The following is a 19,362-nucleotide window of genomic DNA, read 5'->3' as shown; positions in this document are numbered from 1 at the left end:
AGTCTAAAGATGCTCTGTATTCCTTTACTTGTCAAAGAACTCCTCCAAAAAATCAGAAGTATTATTATGACTTTCATTTCTGTCTTTGAATCTTAGAGCCAAGAAATCTGAAGGGACTTGAAAATAAGTCATGCTCCCTGAAGCACTGCTTTTACACCAGAGAGCTGTACTGAAGTGTCGGTCTTCAACATACAGAACTATAATGATGGGGAACTTTTACACAGAATAATCTTTCTAATTTGAGAGCTGGGAAGTGTCTACAAGTTTATTTCTGTGTATTTTGTATTTGTTCAGGCATAATAGAAAGTTGTCTCATTTTATTTAAAGCCTTGAATTATGGAATTCAGAATTGTTCGTATTAGTTTCAGTTTTAAAGCAACTCACTACACTCAAAGCCTGAAAGTGTGCTTTTTAAAGTACATAAAGCAAATATTTGAATACTGGTTGTGAATCTCTGGCTTCTGTTATTTTGAAAAAATATTCTGACCACAACATTTAAGAAACTTAATTTCCACGATAAAGCTTGGAGGTGGGATCAGCCAAGAAAATCTCAAATATCTGCCAATTCCTTACCGCTGTCTTCCGAGATCTCCAGCATACCCTCAAAAGAACTAGTCCGGCTATCAAAAACACAAGTTTTGAAATGTGTTGGCAGATAGTGACTAACTGATCCAACTGAATAATTTAGTGGGGAAAAAACTGTCAAGTGTGGGTATAGGCAAGATAGGGCTAGAAAAAACTTGGGAGATGAATGTACTAGTTCTGTCACTCTGGCCAAGTCACTTAGCACTTTACCAAAAATATTATAATAGGCCATAAGTGGATAAAAAATACTTCTAAGTTTTTCCAAGCCTCAGTCTTTTGGAAGTGGAAGGGTATAATAAGTAGATGGATGGAGCATCATGCCATTTCATAATTGTACACATTTGTACCTGCTGTTTTTAAAACCAAAAATATCACCTGAGGCTTCTGACTTCACAAAATATTCTCTCAACACACTAAGCAGTACTTCCTTTTCTTATCTGTAAAACAGGGGTAATAAAATATCTTATAGTGCTTAAGGACCATTAAGCCACAAAAAGCATTAAAATTTTCAACAAATTTAACCTAGACTTAGTATCCCTCCCCCCAAATACAAAGTAACCGAGTTAAAAAAACAAAACTGACCAAGACACAAACATAAAAGCACAAAGTCTTCTGTGAACGAAAGAAATAAAAATGATACACACAATACGGTAACCAGTCTCCAAAGATTGTCCGAAATAATTCTGTCCCTACCAGTATGTATGACTCTGATAGGCCTGTGTCCACTTTGAACAATAAAATATACTGGAAGTGACACTGATCATTCCATGCCTACCCCTTAATTGGACAAGCAGTTTTCTTGCTCTTGGAATGCTCTTTCTTAGAATTCAGCTGCCATGCTGTGAGGTAGCCCAAGCAGCCACATGAAGGAGCTAAAAGCTGCAGCTGAGCTCGCAATCAAGACTCCAGAGGACTCTTAAGCCATATAGCACTCATAGCCCCAGCTTATAGTAGCCTGTTGAGCCTCCAGATGACTGTAATCATCCCAGCATCACAGCTGAAATCACGAAGCAGAAAAAACTCCCATTCCACCCACAGAATCGTGAAACAATGAAATGCTTTTTGTCACCAAGTTTTGAGGTGGTATATTATATTTTTATGAATTGAAACAAAAATTATCACAAAATTCCGAGGTATACACTCCAGCAACCGTCCACACATATGCATGCATCCGAAAATAGTTTTTAGTGTTCATAGTAGCATTATTCATAAAACCAAAAAGTTGGAAACCTAAATATTCATCAACTAGGAAATGTATAAATACAAACCAAAGAAAATTATATACAGAATACTATTTTTAAAGCTCCAAAGCAAAACTTAGCAATACATTGTCTAGAGACACAAAGATATCTAAATATATGTACTTTAATAATGACAAAGGAGATGTTAAACACCACTCAGATAATGCTTTCTTAGTGCTAAGAGGAAAACCAGGAGGACAGGCTAGAGAAGAAATATGGATGGATGTGAAATTGTTAACGCCCTAGTTCTATAGTTGGGAAGGGGTTTCACATGGGTGTTTATCATTATGTTCATAATTACAAATATGACATATATATTACTTTAATGTAATTTGCATTTCCATTATAGTTTGATTTATATAAAAATTCTATAGCTTTATATTATGCTGTAATTCATATCCAACAATTATAACAAGAACTTATTATAAACTTTTAAAAAATCTAGAATTATTTTTACTTCAAAAGGAAAACCGTTTTACATGCTGTTTATATTACACTTAAATATGGTAAATTAAATAACCAAAATAAAGTATACTAAACAAGAGGAATGATCTCCCTTTCTAAAGAAGTGACCCACTCATTTTAACAACCTTCAAAAAACGATTTAAAAAGATTTTAGTTGCGGGGCACCTGGGTGACTCAGTCCCTTAATTGTTGAACTCTTGGTTTCAGGTGGGGTGGTGATCTCATGGACTGTGGGGTGGAGCCTTCTGTGGTTTGCAGCCCTTTTTCGGCTCCACACTGGGTGGGGAGTCCTTTTGGGGAGCCTCTCTCTCTGCCCCTCCCCCTGCATGTGATCTCCCCCTCAAATGAATAAATGTATCTTAAAAAAAAAATTACTTGCTTCTCAAGCTCATTTTTCTACTTTCCATGAATAACTGGCCTTTATAGATTTAAGATCAGATTTATTTAATCTACCACATATTGTTTCATTATCCTATCCCTTCTAATGCCAGAAAGCTGCTTAGCCTATTAAAATACAGTTTTCTTTAGCTATGGTGTGGAGTAAAAATGAATTTAGGATTAAATTAAACTTCCATAAAACTTACTAAATTTTCAAAAATTAAAAACACAAACAATATATTTTTTTAAGATTTTATTTATTTGACAGACAGAGATCACAAGTAGTCAGAGAAGCAGGCAGAGAGAGAGGAGGAAGCAAGCTCCCTGCTAAGGAGGACCCTGGGATCAAGACCTGAGCCAAAGGCAGAGGCTTTAACCCACTGAGCCACCCAGGCGCCCCAAACACAAGCAATATTTTAATTGTCAATATAGTCAACGAACCTTGTTCACTATAACAGATTTAAAGACACACTGATGGATACAGGTTTTTTTTTTTAAAAAGTACACAAAAACGTCTGGCGAAACCATTACAACCTATCAGTTTTAGAACTCACAGGAATGTTGCTATTATTACATGGAATAGTATAAAGAGTATAAAAAGCTGTGCAACCACTCTGGAAAACAGCATGGAGTTTCCTCAAAATGTTGAAAATAGAACTACCCTATGACCCAGCAATTGCACTACTGGGTATTTATCCTAAAGATACAAACGTAGTGATCTTAAGGGGCACATGCACCCGAATGTTTATAGCAGCAATGTCTACAATAGCCAAACTATGGAAAGAACCTAGATGTCTATCAACAGACGAATGGATAAAGAAGATGTGGTATATATACACAATGGAATACTATGCAGCCATCAAAAGAAATGAAATCTTGCCATTTGCGACGACATGGATGGAACTAGAGGGTATCATGCTTAGCGAAATAAGTCAATCAGAGAAAGACAATGGTCATATGATCTCCCTGATATGAGGGAGAGGAGATGCAACATGGGGGGTTAAGGGGGTAGGAGAAGAGTAAATGAAACAAGATGGGATTGGGAGGGAGACAAACCATAAGTGACTCTTAATCTCAGAAAACAAACTGAGGGTTGATGGGGGGAGGGGGGTTGGGGGGGTTATGGACATTGGGGAGGGTATGTGCTATGGTGAGTGCTGTGAAGTGTGTAAACCTGGCGATTCACAGACCTGTACCCCTGGGGATAAAAATATATTATATGTTTATAAAAAATAAAATTAAAAAAAAAGTATAAAAAGCTGACCAGTCATTTTGTTAGAGTTCAATCCATAGTTTAAAAAAAAAAGGCAAGGCCTTGGGGCACCTTGGCTGGGTCAGTCTGAGGAGCATAGGACTCTTGATCTCAAGGTGGTGAGTTTGAGCCCCACATGGGCTATAGAGATTACTTAAATAATAACGAAAACAAAAGGTAATGACTTGATATTTTGGCTTATTCAACTATCAGAATCTACAATATTCAAAGATCTTCCCAGTAATTAGACAAAGACAAAGCTATTTCTACTGCAGAGCTATATTACTGGAGACAGGCGATTGAAACCTCAATGAGTATTTTTATTTATTATCCTCTAACCTTTTCTACCTTATCTAGGAAGGTTTAAGTGAAATCAGTCAGAGCTGTGATGGCTTCCTAAGGTGTCACTTAATTTCCAAATTAATTACCAATGCAGATTATCTTTCACCTGCTTTTTCAAAGTTCCCCTTCTGCCACTTTGCCTTTAACTTCACCACCAACCTATGTTACCTACTCTCAATAACCGAAAGAATCAAAGAGGATTTTCATTTTTATAGAAAATGGCAAAAGGAAAAACAGCGTTCACTATTTGTTTTGCAGCATGACATTAAGGAGGCAGCCTGCACCCTGAGCCGAGAGAATGGCACCATCAAGCTCTGTCCCTTGAGAACAACACTCAGCATCAAGCCACCACAGCTTTGAACTGCATCTGTAAGCGTTTGTCTATTCCTTAGCTCTTTATTTTGTGTGTCCCTTAGGCCTAAGCCTCTTGTGCATCAGAAAAGTGTAGGGTTATTTTTGGGGTCTGGGAACACCAAAAACAATTTTTTCCACATAAATTAATGGTTCTTTATTTTATGCATTTTGGCTTACTAAAGTTTTCATTGGAATGCTCTACTTTTGGGTGAGGGATGCTGTAATCACAGTTAAATCAACAGCCAAGAAACCAAATGGATTATTAATCCAACCCACCCAAACTCATCATGTGCATGAATTAAATGCCTACATACCCAAATGCTCATATCTATCTTACTATTTCTCCACATCAAGATCTATTTCTCAAATTCAAACAAAATGCCACCTTGTAAACCTTACTTTTATTGCTGACATGTCCTTTTTTATTTACCAGCTCAAAAGTTAACAGCATTAACTGGTCTGTCTTTTCTTATTCAATATTCCTTAACAGTTGAGTTAAAACTTGAGACAGTTACCTGTACTTAGAAGAAATACTCATTGAACTAAAATACTCCCTCCCTTAAAGTTCTCATAGGCTATCCAGCTAACCAGTCATTTACCAAGTGCAGATGGCAATCACTCACTCACATAAATTATTTCTCCATTTAAGCATCACTTCCTTACTGCATCAATTCTTTCCTTCTTCTAGAAGTATCATCACTTCCTTTCTGCATCAATTTTTTCCTTCTCTATAAGATTAAAATGACATCTTTATTGAGAGTAAGATTATGATGTTCCATACTAAGAGATCCACCAACAATTCCAGTGAGGGGGTGGTGAGTTTCCACACCAACAATCATTTCTCTGACATCTCTATCCTACAGATCACCTTAATTCTGAAACTAGGATAGTGTTAGATCCGACAAAGGTTCAGTCCTACAAGACTGACCTCCCCAGCAACCCAATCTCCCACTTCACAAACCAATCACAAGTCCAAGTTGTCACCAGTGCTTCTAGCCTACTAGCTACAGACCAGAAATTCTAGTGACCCTCTCCCTTGGGTTCAATTAATTTCGTAGAGCTGCTCACAGTACTGAGAGAAAATATTTAACTTACTAGATCACAGATTTATTATAAAAGGACAGAACTCAGGAACAGCCAGATAAAAGAGATTCATAAGGCAAGATTATGTGGAAGGGGCACGAGGCTTCCATGCTCTCTCCGAGTACACCAAACGCTCCCCAAAACTCCTCATATTCACAAATACGAAAGTTCCCCAAACTCTGTCCTCTGGGGTTTTTATGAAGACTCTATCACATTGGCATAATTAAATTATTGGGGCCACTGGTGATTAAACCTGCAGCCCCTTTGCCCTTCCCAGTGGTGAGAAGGTAGGACTTAAACTTCCAACCCTCTAATCACAGGGTAGGTTCCATTAGCAACCAGCTCCCATCCTTAGGTGACCTAAGGGCTTTCCAAAGTCACTGCATTAACATAACAAAAGATGCCAATTTTTGCTCTCATTACTTAGATAATTACAAAGGTTTTAGGAGCTCTGTGGCAGAAATAAGGATGAAGACCAAACATATGCTTCTTAGGGATCACACTATCACTACACATGTTTCTACTGACATCACAGTCAAATTCAAGGTTTATCAAACTATATACAACAGAGACTTCCTGTGCTATTACTATCATCACCGAAACATAAAATGTGGTTACCATTAAGGATAAGGATCCATGTTAATATAAATTGAATCCACTACGTTCCTAATACAGTGTAGGATATTCTAGCATGATTAGAAATGATGTTCTTACCCTAAACAATCTCACCTCTCTATAGTAACAGTAAGTTATCAATATTATTAATTAGGGAGGGAAATAAGAACCATATCACTGTAACAGTATTTTACCACTTTAGGCAAAGAACAAATAACTTAAACCTCCTTGAGTTTTTTTAAGTTACAGGTGTTAAAATCTTCAATACAGCTCTAGCCTATTAAGTTAAATGAACAGTCCTGAACAAAATTTAACCAAAGTAAGTTTGTTCTATATTGGGATCAATAAAACCTATATCTATACCTCTCGCACAAGGCAGATAAACCATATTAGATTGTTATTTCTGAAAGAAGTATGCCTGGCATGTTTCCTAACAGTTAATACATTTCAAAAAAAAAAAATATCCCTACTTCCCTGGGGAATTCAAACAAGAACAATACTAGAGGTATTAAAGAAGCTTAAATCATTAGGTTGGAACATTATCCAAATACAGCCTAATTCAAAGTCATTTATATTTCTCTCTGGCACATATTACAAGAGATATAGGGGACAAGGAATAGTAAGTATGTATATATCTTCCTTATGATGCTTGGTTTATATTTTAAGTTTGAATTCTGTAGAAATACTAGCTGACTAAATTGGGAGTTTGAAGAAAGGCAGTCCTAGATTTAAATTCTTCAACACCGCACTAACTATGACAAGGCTTTATTTGTTTATAAAAGAAAACAACTGTTATCCATTCACGTAGCATAAGTTACATACTAATGGGCAGCAGAAAAATACCATCAAATTTGATCAAAATCATTCTGACCAATAAATAGACATGCATTAGAGAACATTCCTGTTCACTATTTCACTTAAGAACTGCTTTCTAATTAAAAGAAAAGCTTACTTGGAAGAAATACTCACTGAACTAAAATCTCCTTCCTTTAAAGTTCTCCTAGGATATCCAGCTAGCCAGTCATGGCCTAGAATCCCATTTCCAATATCCTTAATCATTCGCTAACATACAATGCCAAATTTCCACACCCCAACAGATTTCAAGCTCCTATATAAAGAATCATGTAGAATCCTACATAGAAAATAATTTGCTTTATTGTTCTTTTAACTTAAGTATAGTTGACATACAATGTTGCATTTGCTTCAGGTGTACAACACAGTGATTAGACAATTGTATACATTACTCAATGCCTGACTGTTACTCTTTGAAAAAAACTTTTTATCACCTGAAGACAGTTTCTGAAAGGAACTTAACTACTATCAAACCTCTCCTATTCTTCCTGAAGACCAAGACAGTTACTAAATCAATAAAGGAAAAACAGGGTAAAGAAAAACAGTAGTAGCCATAGAAGACTGGAAGAATACAGAGCTATCCTTTATAAAGATACCAATACATTATTAAACACCCCATTCTTAGGGTTCTCCTAAATTCCTTCAGTTCAGATCTCTTTCCAACATTCGCTTTCCTCCTTTCTTTCAAGAACTAACAACCACTCCCTACCTTATATAAATTTTAATATGTTTTAAAGTAAACAATACTTGGCAAAAGCTATAGTTTAAAATCCAGTCCTTTGCAGGACTATTATTTATCATATTTATTTATCTGATTATTTATCATTTGTCTCCTGAATGACAGTGATGTCTCCCCCTGCCCCTCCTTCCTTATAGTCTCTGTCTGCTGAAAGACTGAATCTCTTTGGCCAGTTAGTACTTTTTGAAAAGTTGTCAAGGTTATCTGGAGACAAGGCTGACTCTAGCTCAAAGTATCCATCTTGAGATAATTTTTGATCTCAAGGGAAGAGAAGAATCTCTCCCTTTCCTACAAGTACTTCCTGCTGTGAAAGAGCAGGCAACCTCCACAGTGGGGTAAGCCTGGTTAGTCAAATGATTGCTAAACCTTATTACCACATATTCTCCACAACCCTTTGATCAATGAAGATGAATCTTAAACATAATGCTGAGGAAAAAAAAAAATGACACAAAAGCTCTAAATGCATATATCTCAATTTTTAAAATAGGCAAAACTAAATTATATTATTTCGGAATGCACACAGAATTGCACCACCTGTGAGGAAAAGCAATTATGTAATTACTATACAAGTGGTGAGCAGGGGAGGCAAGCATACATCACGGCTTCTGAGGTGGTGGCAACGTTCTATTTCTTGATCTGGGTGATGATCACATGGGTGTTTATCTTATAATTAGTCATTACATTGTACATAAGGTTTATATACTTTATAGAATGTGTTATATTTCACCATAAAAGAAAAACTTTTTTAAAAGACTGAAACCAAAAACTTTCTTACCAAAAGCTTTTGCAGAACATTTTCCTCATGCTTATATAAACATTTAAGACATTTTCAAATATCATCCCAAAAACTTCAAGAGTGCTGCCTTCCAATAATTCTGTGCTCCATTACTGTTCTTGCGGATTATACAAGTAAGATGGTTTAATAATTTACCTTAATAATAAAACCTACTTAAATAGAATTTATTCTACTTTAAGGAAATTACTGGTTATTTTAAGAATAGGCACGATCTGCTAAGAGAGTAGATCTTAAAAGTTCTCATCACAAGAAAAAAAAACTTTATATAAGGTGACAAATAACACCTTAATATCATTTCAAAATGTATACAAATACCAAATAATTATGTTGTACACCTGAAATTATTAAATGTCATCTATACTTCAATCTAAAAAAAAAGAATAAGGATGAAATAAACATGGTGGTCACAAGTGAGTTTCCCAGTGGTGATTCTTTTCACAGACTCTAGTCCACCCACTTGGCCAGCAACAAACAATAATTTAAGCTGTGCATACACAGGAACTTTAGAAATTATGAATTACTATATTTTAACTTAAAAATAGTATAGAAAACAGCATATGCTACAATATTATTTATTCATCTATCTATGGGAGAGAAAGATCCAACAATTTAAGTTTTAAAAACCAAATTAATCTGAAGTCATGTGTAGGTTGGAAAGATTGCTAGATATCACTAAAGAAAAGAACACTGCATGGTGAAGAAAAGTCTTTACTGGAGAACAGCTGACAAACCTGTAGGGCATAAAAAAGGAAATTAAAAGAAAACCTCAAAAGAAACATTACCAATTTAGTTATAAAGTAATCATTTATACTTTATTAATATAAACATAAGTTTTCTTTATGATTTTATGAAGAGTCCTTCCCTTCAAATAGGAATGAATAAAAAAAGTAAAAAAAAATTGAAAACCTAAAGCACGAAAACTATTAACTCAATGAAATTACAGATAAGCGAAGCACACAAATTTTGTATCACTAATTCTAAATAAGTCAAACTTCACGTAAAAACCATTTTATAGGGGAGCCTGGGTGGCTCAGTGGGTTGGGCCTCTGCCTTCAGCTCAGGTCATGATCTCAGGGTCCTGGGATCTAGCTGCCCCCACCCCCTTCAACGGGCTCTCTGCTCAGTGGGATGCCTGCTTCCCCCTCGCCTGCCTATCTGCCTACTTGTGCTCTCTCTCGCTCGCTCTCTGTCAAACAAATAAAATTAAAAAAAAAAAAAAAAAACACACCAAAAAACCATTTCATAGCTAAACTTCAATTTCCAATACTGTCAATTTAAAGTGAACGGTAGAAACAAACTTCCCTTCATCTTCTCAAGTAACAATTTTCAAACTTCTCACAAAACGGCCTGTAATGCAAACAAAGGTACAAAGAAAATAGAAGAGAATCTAGCCAAACTGCAACCTTAGAAAAAGTACTTCACCCCCTTTACTGGTCAGATTCTTTGCCCTGATAACAAGCCAAGCCAACATAAACTCTGGAAGCCCTGTAGACTATTGAATTCTGGATCTACTAAACTCCCACCCTGTAAAATTCCCTTAACTGGAATGGCTTAATATTTCCAACCTTATTATAATGAACTTTTTACAGACAAAATAAATCTAAATAAAACAACATTCACTTGGATTCATTCATCTTTTCTTTCTCACTCAGCTATTCCCCTTAAAAGTCCCATCCCTGAAAACTCCCTAGTCATTCAGGTTTAAAAACCTGAAGGCAGGGGGGCACCTGGCTTGCTCAGGTCATGATCCCAGCTTCCTGGGATCAAGTCCCAGGTCTGGCTCCCTGCTCAGGGAAAGCCTGCTTCTCCCTTTGCCCCACCCCTCCAGTTCCTGCTCTCTCTCTGTCTCTCTCTCTCAATCTCAAATAAATAAATAAAATCTTTAAATCATCATCAACTCTTCTCTCTTCCCTACATCAAAACAAGTAATTAGCCATTATCCAACTAGTGAGCTTAGTTAGCTGGGCATGGATTGTGCCCAGGCATTCTGATAGGCCAATATGTTAAGACTTAAATCAGGGCAGCTGATTAAAAAACATAAATTAAATGGAGGACACTTTCATTTAAGCCTGCCTTGAAGGCAGAGGATGCAGTAAAAAGGACATAGATTTTGGAGACAAGCAGAACTGTATTACTTAATTCTTGGGGGAATACTAAATTGAAGTATTTTTTTTTTATCTACAGAAGAGATGTTACCTTATCTCAATTCTAAGATCTAAAATCAAGTTGTAAGACACTGTAAAAACTAAGCATCTACTATCATTTAGAACGCATATTAAAGTTATCCTGCAACACTAAGTTCCACAGAAAGAAAAAAATGGTCACTAATGATATGATCAATTTAATTAGTGTAGCAGTCACAATTCTTTAGAAATGTGTATTTCTGAAAATAGTATAAACTTGACCAACATAAAGGCATTCACCAACCTATGTGCAGGTTATATTCCAAAGTATGCTTAGATGCCTTTCATTTAAAACTCTGAAGGTCGGGGCCCCTGGGTGGCTCAGTGGGTTAAAGCCTCTGCTTTTGGCTCAGGTCATGGTCCCAGGGTCCTAGGATCGAGCCCCGCCTCAGGCTGTCTGCTCAGCAAGGAGCCTGCTTTCCTTCCTCTCTCTCTGCCTGCCTCTCTGCCTACCTGTGATCTCTGTCAGATAAATTAAAAAAAAAAAAAATTAAAACTCTGAAAGTGTTTTTACAAAGAAATTAAAATTCTAAGTCAACAAATGCTAGTTTACCTCCATTTACCTAAAATAGGACAGCCTCTGCAGTTGCTCCTATCTCTTCCAACCCTTACCTCCACCTAAACTTTTTTTTTAAAATCCTATGGTATTGACAGTTTCTATCAATTTCTAAGTCCGTGGAAATTATTTGTGTCAGAATTAGGTCAAGTGAGGACACAGAAACTTATTCAGAAAAAAGTAAGTGATTTAAAAACAAAAAATATCCACCAGAATCAGGTAAAGGAAGTAAAGAAGTTAAGATGGGGTAGCAAGTTAACCATTCACATTTTCCCCTTTCAACAGTATTAATTTGGCCCATACATTGTTTTCGGGGGTTCTCTATTATTTGAAAATGTTTTCATTTTTTCCTATTAATTGTAGGGACTGAAATAAGTAACTTTTGCAATTATACATAAATTAAGCTAGTATCTGGACAAAACACGGCAATAAAACAGCATAAATATGACTCAGAGTAAGCAACAGGCTGACCAATAAGAGGCTTCTAATAATCCAAAAAGAATTTAGGTGTTCCACATAAATTAAGTCCGGTAAAACCAACATCAATATCCTTCTAACCACTTCACAGTTCCATCTGAGACATCAGATTTGGCAAAGCCAAGTCATTTAACAGACATGCATTGACTTATGATGTACTCAGATAAGTTATTAACCAAAACCTAGAAAGATTAAATCTTGATTCTAACCTGCAGTCCAATTGAGGGTAATACAGAAACAGTATTTATACTCATTAAGTTCAAGTATTATAGAAAAAAAATGTCCAGAAATAAGAGATCCTCTTAATTATGGAGTTGGAGAACAAAGATAACACTCTTGAGGCACTATCAATGTCTACAAGCAGGATTCAAAAGCAGTAATAGAAATATATGATAAAGCAAATAAACTAAAACACTAACTATAGAATGTAGGTGTTGAAGAGGAGAGTTCACTATAAAATTCTTCTGACTTTTCAGTATATTTGGAAATTCTTATAATGTACAATTTAACGTAACATACACATAGGTTGAATTGTGGGATGCTTTTATAATTTGGGTTAATAGCAGTATGGTCTCTAAGAGCATTTAAGTTTTTAAAGTAAGCAAGTAACAAATATGATTCAGTCACTCAAGAATATTAATCTTTCCATTTTTTCTGAGAGCATGTATGCACTAATGAATACTAAGAAATTACAACGAAGAGAACTTTTTAACATTTTTCATATCCCAAAGTACTCATCACTTATATATATATAGAGAGAGAGAGAGAGCAAAAAAATCAATAGTAGATTAAGTACAGACAGGCCAATAAGTTTCCTCATATTCTTTAACAACTGAGTCAGAGCCCATAATGAGCTTCTAATGCTTCCTCTACAATCAATGCTGACTTTTTGCAAACTATTCATGGCAGTAAGAGATCTGCAGTCTACTCAAGTTAGCCCGCAAAATATGAAAATCTGGAACAAAAAGAAAAAGTTCCAAAATCTTTACTAACAGATCCTAACTACCCCAGGACCTATACTGTACGCCTCATAAAACCTCTGTTTACTACCTACAAGAACATCACACTTAAACCAGATGGGAGCAGGTCCGATTCAATTATCCAGTGCAGCAGGCCAAGACACTCCCTGCACCTCCTCCCTAAGTGTTCTTGTAACTTACAATGATTTTAAGCTCAAGGCTAGAAAAACTGTAAATTACAATGAATCCAGTGACAGTATACCTGTTCTGAAGTGCAGCTGGACTGCTGTTGCTAATGATTCTACAAAGTAACTTTTTAAGATTTGGGATTTTTTTTTTCTAAAACTGGTTTTGTTATCCATTTTGTCTTCTTCAGAACTGAGGTCAATAGCCTCTTTTTGTCATCTGCAAAGTGAAGAAAAACGTGGAGACCGCAAAGTACAGGAACTAGTTCCCAGCTTACAAACAGCTTATGTTCCAAAGGTTTATCAATCCTTTGAAAACATGTTTGCACTAATTAATCTATTTATACCAATTTATACCATAGTTTCTTTGGAAAATTGTACTCCAAGTTTCAATTCTAAACTGCAGCTTTCTGCCCTGCAAAAAGACATCTGCTGCCCTTTTACAGCTTTTACAGTTTTGCAGTCAAAACTCAGGCTCAGAGAATTCTCTCTTTAGAGCTCTGGGGAGAACCCACTGCAACCTGTGTAGGCAGGGAAAAGGGCAGCTCTCCTTACAAAGGGAGCTTTCACATCACATCCATGGGAAAAGCCACTGTAAGTCAATGAGATAACAGTGGTGGAAAAGGTACCTGGTTAATATAAAAGTATTAATAGTTACAACAAAATTAAGTAGAAACTACATTTTGCTCCAGATAAAAAGAAGATAAAATTAGGTGCTGTTAAAATAGTTGCTTAACCAAATGTTTGACAAGTACAGACAATATATTCTAGAACTGCTTCCTCATATCTGATCTACTCAACTGATAAGGGAGGAAATTACTAAAGTGAAGTGGTGAGGAGATCATACCACAAATGTTGCTAAGTTCTAAAAATGTATAGTGTACTTTAAAATTCAATAAATATATAATATCCAACATTATATACCACCCCTTATAACAGCTGCAAGATTTAAAAAATAAATTGAGTGACAAATTTAAAAAACAAGTATAACTTTGTGACAATGAGTCACCTCTGGCAACTAACTAGAGTCTTACGCAATTTAAGAACTACTGTAAATCATAGAAATAACTCACAATCAAACAGAAAAAGTAAACTTTTCACTAAAAAGACTTCAGAAATGAAGCCAGTAACAAAGACATGAAAAAAGGGAACAGAGAAGGCCAGAATAAATCGGTTTGTTGATATAAAATCTGAAAGAAACATTTAAATATTATTAAAGATTCATGTCATAGCTGCATTATAAAATAGTAATCTGGGAGACTCCCAAGCTAGTATAACACTAGAGTATTAGATTAAAAGATCAAAACATTGGTGTTCTTATTAACTTGGAAAGAAAACTGCTTTAAAAATCCAGAGTAGTAATGATAGGCAATCTAACCCTTTTCAAAATTTTTCAACAAGAATGGATTATAAGAATGAGATACCTAACTACCTGAGGTCTTCAAGAGGTATGAAAACAAAAACAAAAGTGAGCAAAGGATTTTTTGTTGTTGTTTAAAAAATCTAGTTTTCTCATTAAGTCAACCCAAATTGTACTTAAGACATCAAATTTATATTTGGCAAATCTCTGTTCACAGTAAGGAATAGGGACAATTCCTTTATTATAAAAGGACTGTTTAATACTAATGACAATTACCTAATATTATGAACAGAAGCATTTAATTAGGAATATAATAAAATATATAAAATATATTACATTATAGGATATGCACAATATATAAAATATAATAAAATGTAAATATTAAAACTATTAGTAAGCACCTAAAGTAGATTTTATGAATGAAGAGATATATATACCTTTAGATTAGCATATACAAATTAAATTTAGTTCAAATTTCATACATTTAGCTAAAGGACAGTGTTTCTGAAATGTGTTTCTATGCATAAAAAAATAGAAGTGAAACAAATTTTCACGTCGATAAAAAACGGTTATGCTCTCCAAGCATATTCCTGAAACCTAAAAAAAAGATCAACTTCTAATTCTTTGTCATACTTTAAAAAAGAATATTATCTGTAAAGTAACTTGATAAAACTTCATAGTTACAATACTCAATTTCAATAGTAATTCTGGGCTGACTTGACACAGATTTCTAATCTTCCTTCAAAATAAGGAAAAATAATAACATTGTCTCCCATTCAGTTGAGAATTTTTCTGAAATCCTTAATTGCAGCCTCAAAGTTACTATTAAACAATATTCAGCCTTTGTAAAAACGATACTCTCTTAGAAATACTATTCACAACCTTTGCTATCCCTGATGTTCAGTCACCATGCATTTCTGCTATTGTAATCTAAAAAGACAGTTTTCTCTTTTTACGTTGTTGTTCTGTAAAATATTAGCAGTTTTCATTTTTCGGTTCCAATTTCATTTTTATCTAATTTCCTTAAGTGTTTCAAACCTAGACTAAGAACATTGTACCTAGTTCCCAAGGCTTCACAGTATGTTCTCCTGTAATTCCAAATAACATAAAGTTATTTTTTAATGTCAGAAAAAAATCAAAACCTCTTCGTTTCACGAAGAATGTCCCAGTAATTAACTGTCTACCTAAAATGAATTCTCGGTGAGCAGGCCCCTGCCATGTTCAATAGATGCTGCACTACCAATTTTTCTATCTTAACAGAACTTCAATCCAGTATTTTAATATATGGGTAATTCACTTCCCCAAATATTTATCATCCATATAGTAACAGCTCTCAAGAAGATTCTTTCTGTATTCAAATGATAAATATCTTAAAGTTTAGTTAGATCTAATTATTATAAGGCTGTAAGATTAACTCAAGGCTGACAAGTCGGTCAACATGAATTAAGTCAGTTTAAAAGGCATAGGCTCAGGTAGAAGGTAAAAAACAAACAAAACCAAAAAGGCTAGGGAAGCTGGGGAAAAAATTAAAGCAATAATTCACAAACCAGCGTAATGCCTAAATTAGCTAGCGTTCTTAGTAGGGTAATTTCCTAAAACATTCAGGTCAGTCGCGAATACCATGTGTAACTTCTGGACTATAACCTAAGGCTCCCCATCACTGTGATAGTTTGTTCTCTTACCCACAAACGTTCCTGCAGAGACCAATAAAGGAACTAATGCCATGCTTTCGGATATTGTGCACAACATACTGAGGGTGACAGTTGGACTAACAGAGTAATGTTCTTGCTCTAAAAAGCAACCCAAGATAACTGTGGAACAGTGAGGTGCTGAGTGCACTCAGGGGCCTTGAAAAAAGCTACTCCTGAAAATATCTAGTGTTAAATAAATAAGAGTCCCCAGCTTTCAGATCACTTTCAGGGATATTATTTCCTTTCCTACAAGACCTCACACTCTTTTTCCCTTCTTGTATAAGGAGAGCAAAACCGAGAAACACGAAAAACCTAAAACTGCGAGGCTGAGTAGACAGGGCTCCTGCACATCTGGCCTCACGTCCAACCGCAACAGGGCAACCCCTGGGCGATCCCAACCCAACCAGCAAAAACGCGCCCGCAAAAATGAGAGAACGCGAAAGCCACGGGCGGGGGGGGGGGGGGGGGGGGGGGGCGGGGAGTCCGCCACGAGTCGGCCGAGGAGCGCCCTGCCGGCTCCCGGCGTGGCCACTCCGGACTGGTCTAAGCAAGAGGGCTGCGAGGGGCTTCGTTCGCCCTCCCGGGAGGCATCACACTTATCCGGAAGGGGGCCAAAGTCCCACTTGGGGACCCCACCTCCAGCTGCCAGGGGGAAACTTCACCCACGGGCAGGGGGCGCGCCCGGAGCTCCTGGAGCCGCGCTCGCCTCGGCGGGGGTGCGAGCCGGACTCGGCGGCTGCGCGGCGCCAAGTCCGGGACGAGCCGCGGCGGGCAGAGGCGCCGGTCCCGGTTCTCCGCGGGCCGCGGGCGGGGGAGGGGCAGCGGGGCACTTACCACGGGTCGAACTCGTGAATGATGCTTTCGAAGCGAATGACCGCGAAGAGGCGCGAGCTGAAGCCGGCAAGCCAGGCCAGGAAGAGGATGGTGAAGGAGAGCAGCGACTGCCAGCCGGCCGGCTGCGACAGCCCCCCGGACAGCCCCGCGGGGGCCGGCTTCGGCGGCGCCACGCCGCCCGCCGCCTTGTGCGCGCACTGGGCCCCGGGCCCGTGGTGACCATGCCGGCTGTTCCCCAGGGCCATGAGGCCGCTCCACGGGGACGAGTTGAGGGACGACTTGTGCTTGCTCTCCGGGGCCGAGGGCTCCGCCATGTTGTGCCCCGGCGGCGGGTCTCGCTCCTCGCCGCCGCCGCCGCCGCCGCCGCCGCCTGGTGCGAGGGGTGCTGGGCGGGGACCCGGAGGAGGAGGAGGAGGAGGAAGAAAAAAGAGGAGGAGGGAAGAGCGCCGCGCGCTCCCGCCCTCAGCGCCGCGAGGCCGGGGGACAGGGGGTGGAGGCGGCGGCGGGGAGTCTCTGCCTCAGCAGCGGCCGCGACCGCCGCGCTCTCAACTCGGATGGCCCTTGCGCCCCACTAGCCATCCGTATCCTCCGTGCAGCTGCGGCAGCGGCGAAAGCCGACGGGACGAGGGCGCCAGAGAAGAAGCAGCAGACGGAGGCGGCACCACAGCGCCGAACAGCAATGACATTCCCCCCTCACACCCGTCGCCCGCCCCGCCGTGAAGAGCAGGAGGAGGAGCCCCCTGGAGTCCGGGCGGAGCTCAGGCTACCTCTGACTCCGCCCCCGACCCAACAGGAACTGGCCCTTCCACCTGTCACAATGCGACAGGTCCGTTAGGGGGCGGGCCCAGAACCACGGTGCCCACCAATGGGGGCGCGAGCTGGGGCGGGGCGTAGCCCAACCGCTCTCCCCCACTCCTTCCCACTCCCTCCTCGCGCCGGTTTGCCCCGGGCGGCCGTGCTGCGCGGCTACGGCTTCATTGTCAGTTGAAAGACGCGGTTTCGCGCGCCTCTGTTGTCGGCAAGGAAGGGTGCTAGGCGGCTCTGCTCGTTGCATGAAGCTGGGCCGGGACGAGGGGTCGGGAGATGATCGAGAACGGCGGAGCAGCCTCCGTCAGAATCGTCCTAAAGAAGGCGAACAGCGCCGCGCCGACCCACCGGGCGCTCGCGGGCTCGCGGCGGTCGTGACTTTTAACCCGCTTTGCGCTGAGCGCCCCGTCACGTGACTGAGCGCGCAGGCGCGTTACTCCAGTCTTGTGCGCTTGGGGCTGGCTGGCGGGGTTTGCCGCCCAGGTCGCCCGGCACAGTCTGCGCAGCCTGTTTAGTGTCGGTGGCGGCCCCTAGGTCCACCCTGCTGGCTGTGCCGGGTGTGCTGCTCCCGATATTGTGAGTTAAAACAACTTTGCCGGCGCTGAAAACTCTTCGGAGCAGAAAACCGGCTCCTAGCTCCGAAAAGACCTACCTAGGGGGCAGGCAAAGTGCGACTTTCGCTTTTTTTCACTTCTGGTCTCTTTTTAATTGGAAATTAGAAATCGTTTGTTCACTGGAAATACGAGCCGATGCATGGCTTCATTGTTAGTTGGGCTGCATACAGTCCACCTAACGAGTGAAACTTTATGTCAGCTGTTACTGAAGTCTCTTTAGTAAATAATAACGGACTGAAGATCCTTGTCCACCAAGTTCTGCCCGTCTAGGTTGTATTTTTATATCTTCCTCCACTTTCTACTTGCCCCCCTCCCCCGCCCCGCCGAAAGTGCCACCAGGGAGACCAAATTCAAGTCAGAATGAGTTTAAACATAAATGGGGTAGCAAGGAGACTAGAGTTACTCTAATATACGCCCTGTGAAGGACATGGACCTTTGATTCTATACATATTCGATTCATTTTTCATGTAAATGTCCATTTTATTTAGGTGAATAACGTGAACTTTAAAGCCTGTGTTCGCATATTATGAAAAAAATTATAAAGCCATTAAGAAATTTAACACATCTAGCAAATTTAAGCATTTAGAAATTGTGTTTAAACAGTAGGTCTCTTCAGAATGTTAGATAAATGAATGAGTATACTTAGTCTGAGACTGGTCTTTGAAACTAATGGATACAGCTACTCTTTTAACCTGAGTAACTTTTCTCTGGTCTCCTAACAAAAATAACTAAATAGTCTCATTAAGGAAAAGATGAAAGGTTTCCAGAAGTAGACTTTCCCACCAACAATTTAAAGCTGACGCTTATTGGACATCTGAATTTTAGTTAGAATTATCATAGAATATTAACTGAGCCCTGCTGTAGGAGAAAGGTGACCTCCTCTTCTCAGAGCCAAACTGTACACGCTAAAATGCCAGCATTTAGAGTATTGGGCCCATGTTCCATGAACCAAAGTTCTATCAACCTAAAATAAAATTTATATTTTCATTTTAAT

The 19,362-nt window shown here is 38.9% G+C and overlaps 1 protein-coding gene across 2 annotated transcripts in view; it reads right to left on the bottom strand.

Annotated features, from left to right (window-relative positions):
• The window catches only part of STT3B (STT3 oligosaccharyltransferase complex catalytic subunit B), a 97,745-nt gene extending 80,317 nt beyond the window's left edge, over positions 1-17,428 (bottom strand). For both annotated transcript variants that reach the window (XM_032861031.1, XM_032861032.1), the window contains exon 1: positions 16,948-17,428. In XM_032861031.1, coding sequence (XP_032716922.1) covers positions 16,948-17,261 — 314 coding nt within the window. In that variant the 5' untranslated portion in view covers positions 17,262-17,428. The remainder of the gene's footprint in view (positions 1-16,947) is intronic.
• Positions 17,429-19,362: the final 1,934 nt, after the last annotated feature.

The sequence above is a fragment of the Lontra canadensis genome, unplaced genomic scaffold (assembly GCF_010015895.1).
Source record: "Lontra canadensis isolate GAN:19392208 unplaced genomic scaffold, GSC_riverotter_1.0 scaffold20, whole genome shotgun sequence".
Lineage (NCBI taxonomy): Eukaryota > Metazoa > Chordata > Mammalia > Carnivora > Mustelidae > Lontra > Lontra canadensis.
The sequence above is the reverse complement of the archived record's forward strand: the minus strand, read 5'-3'. Positions and strand labels throughout refer to the sequence as shown.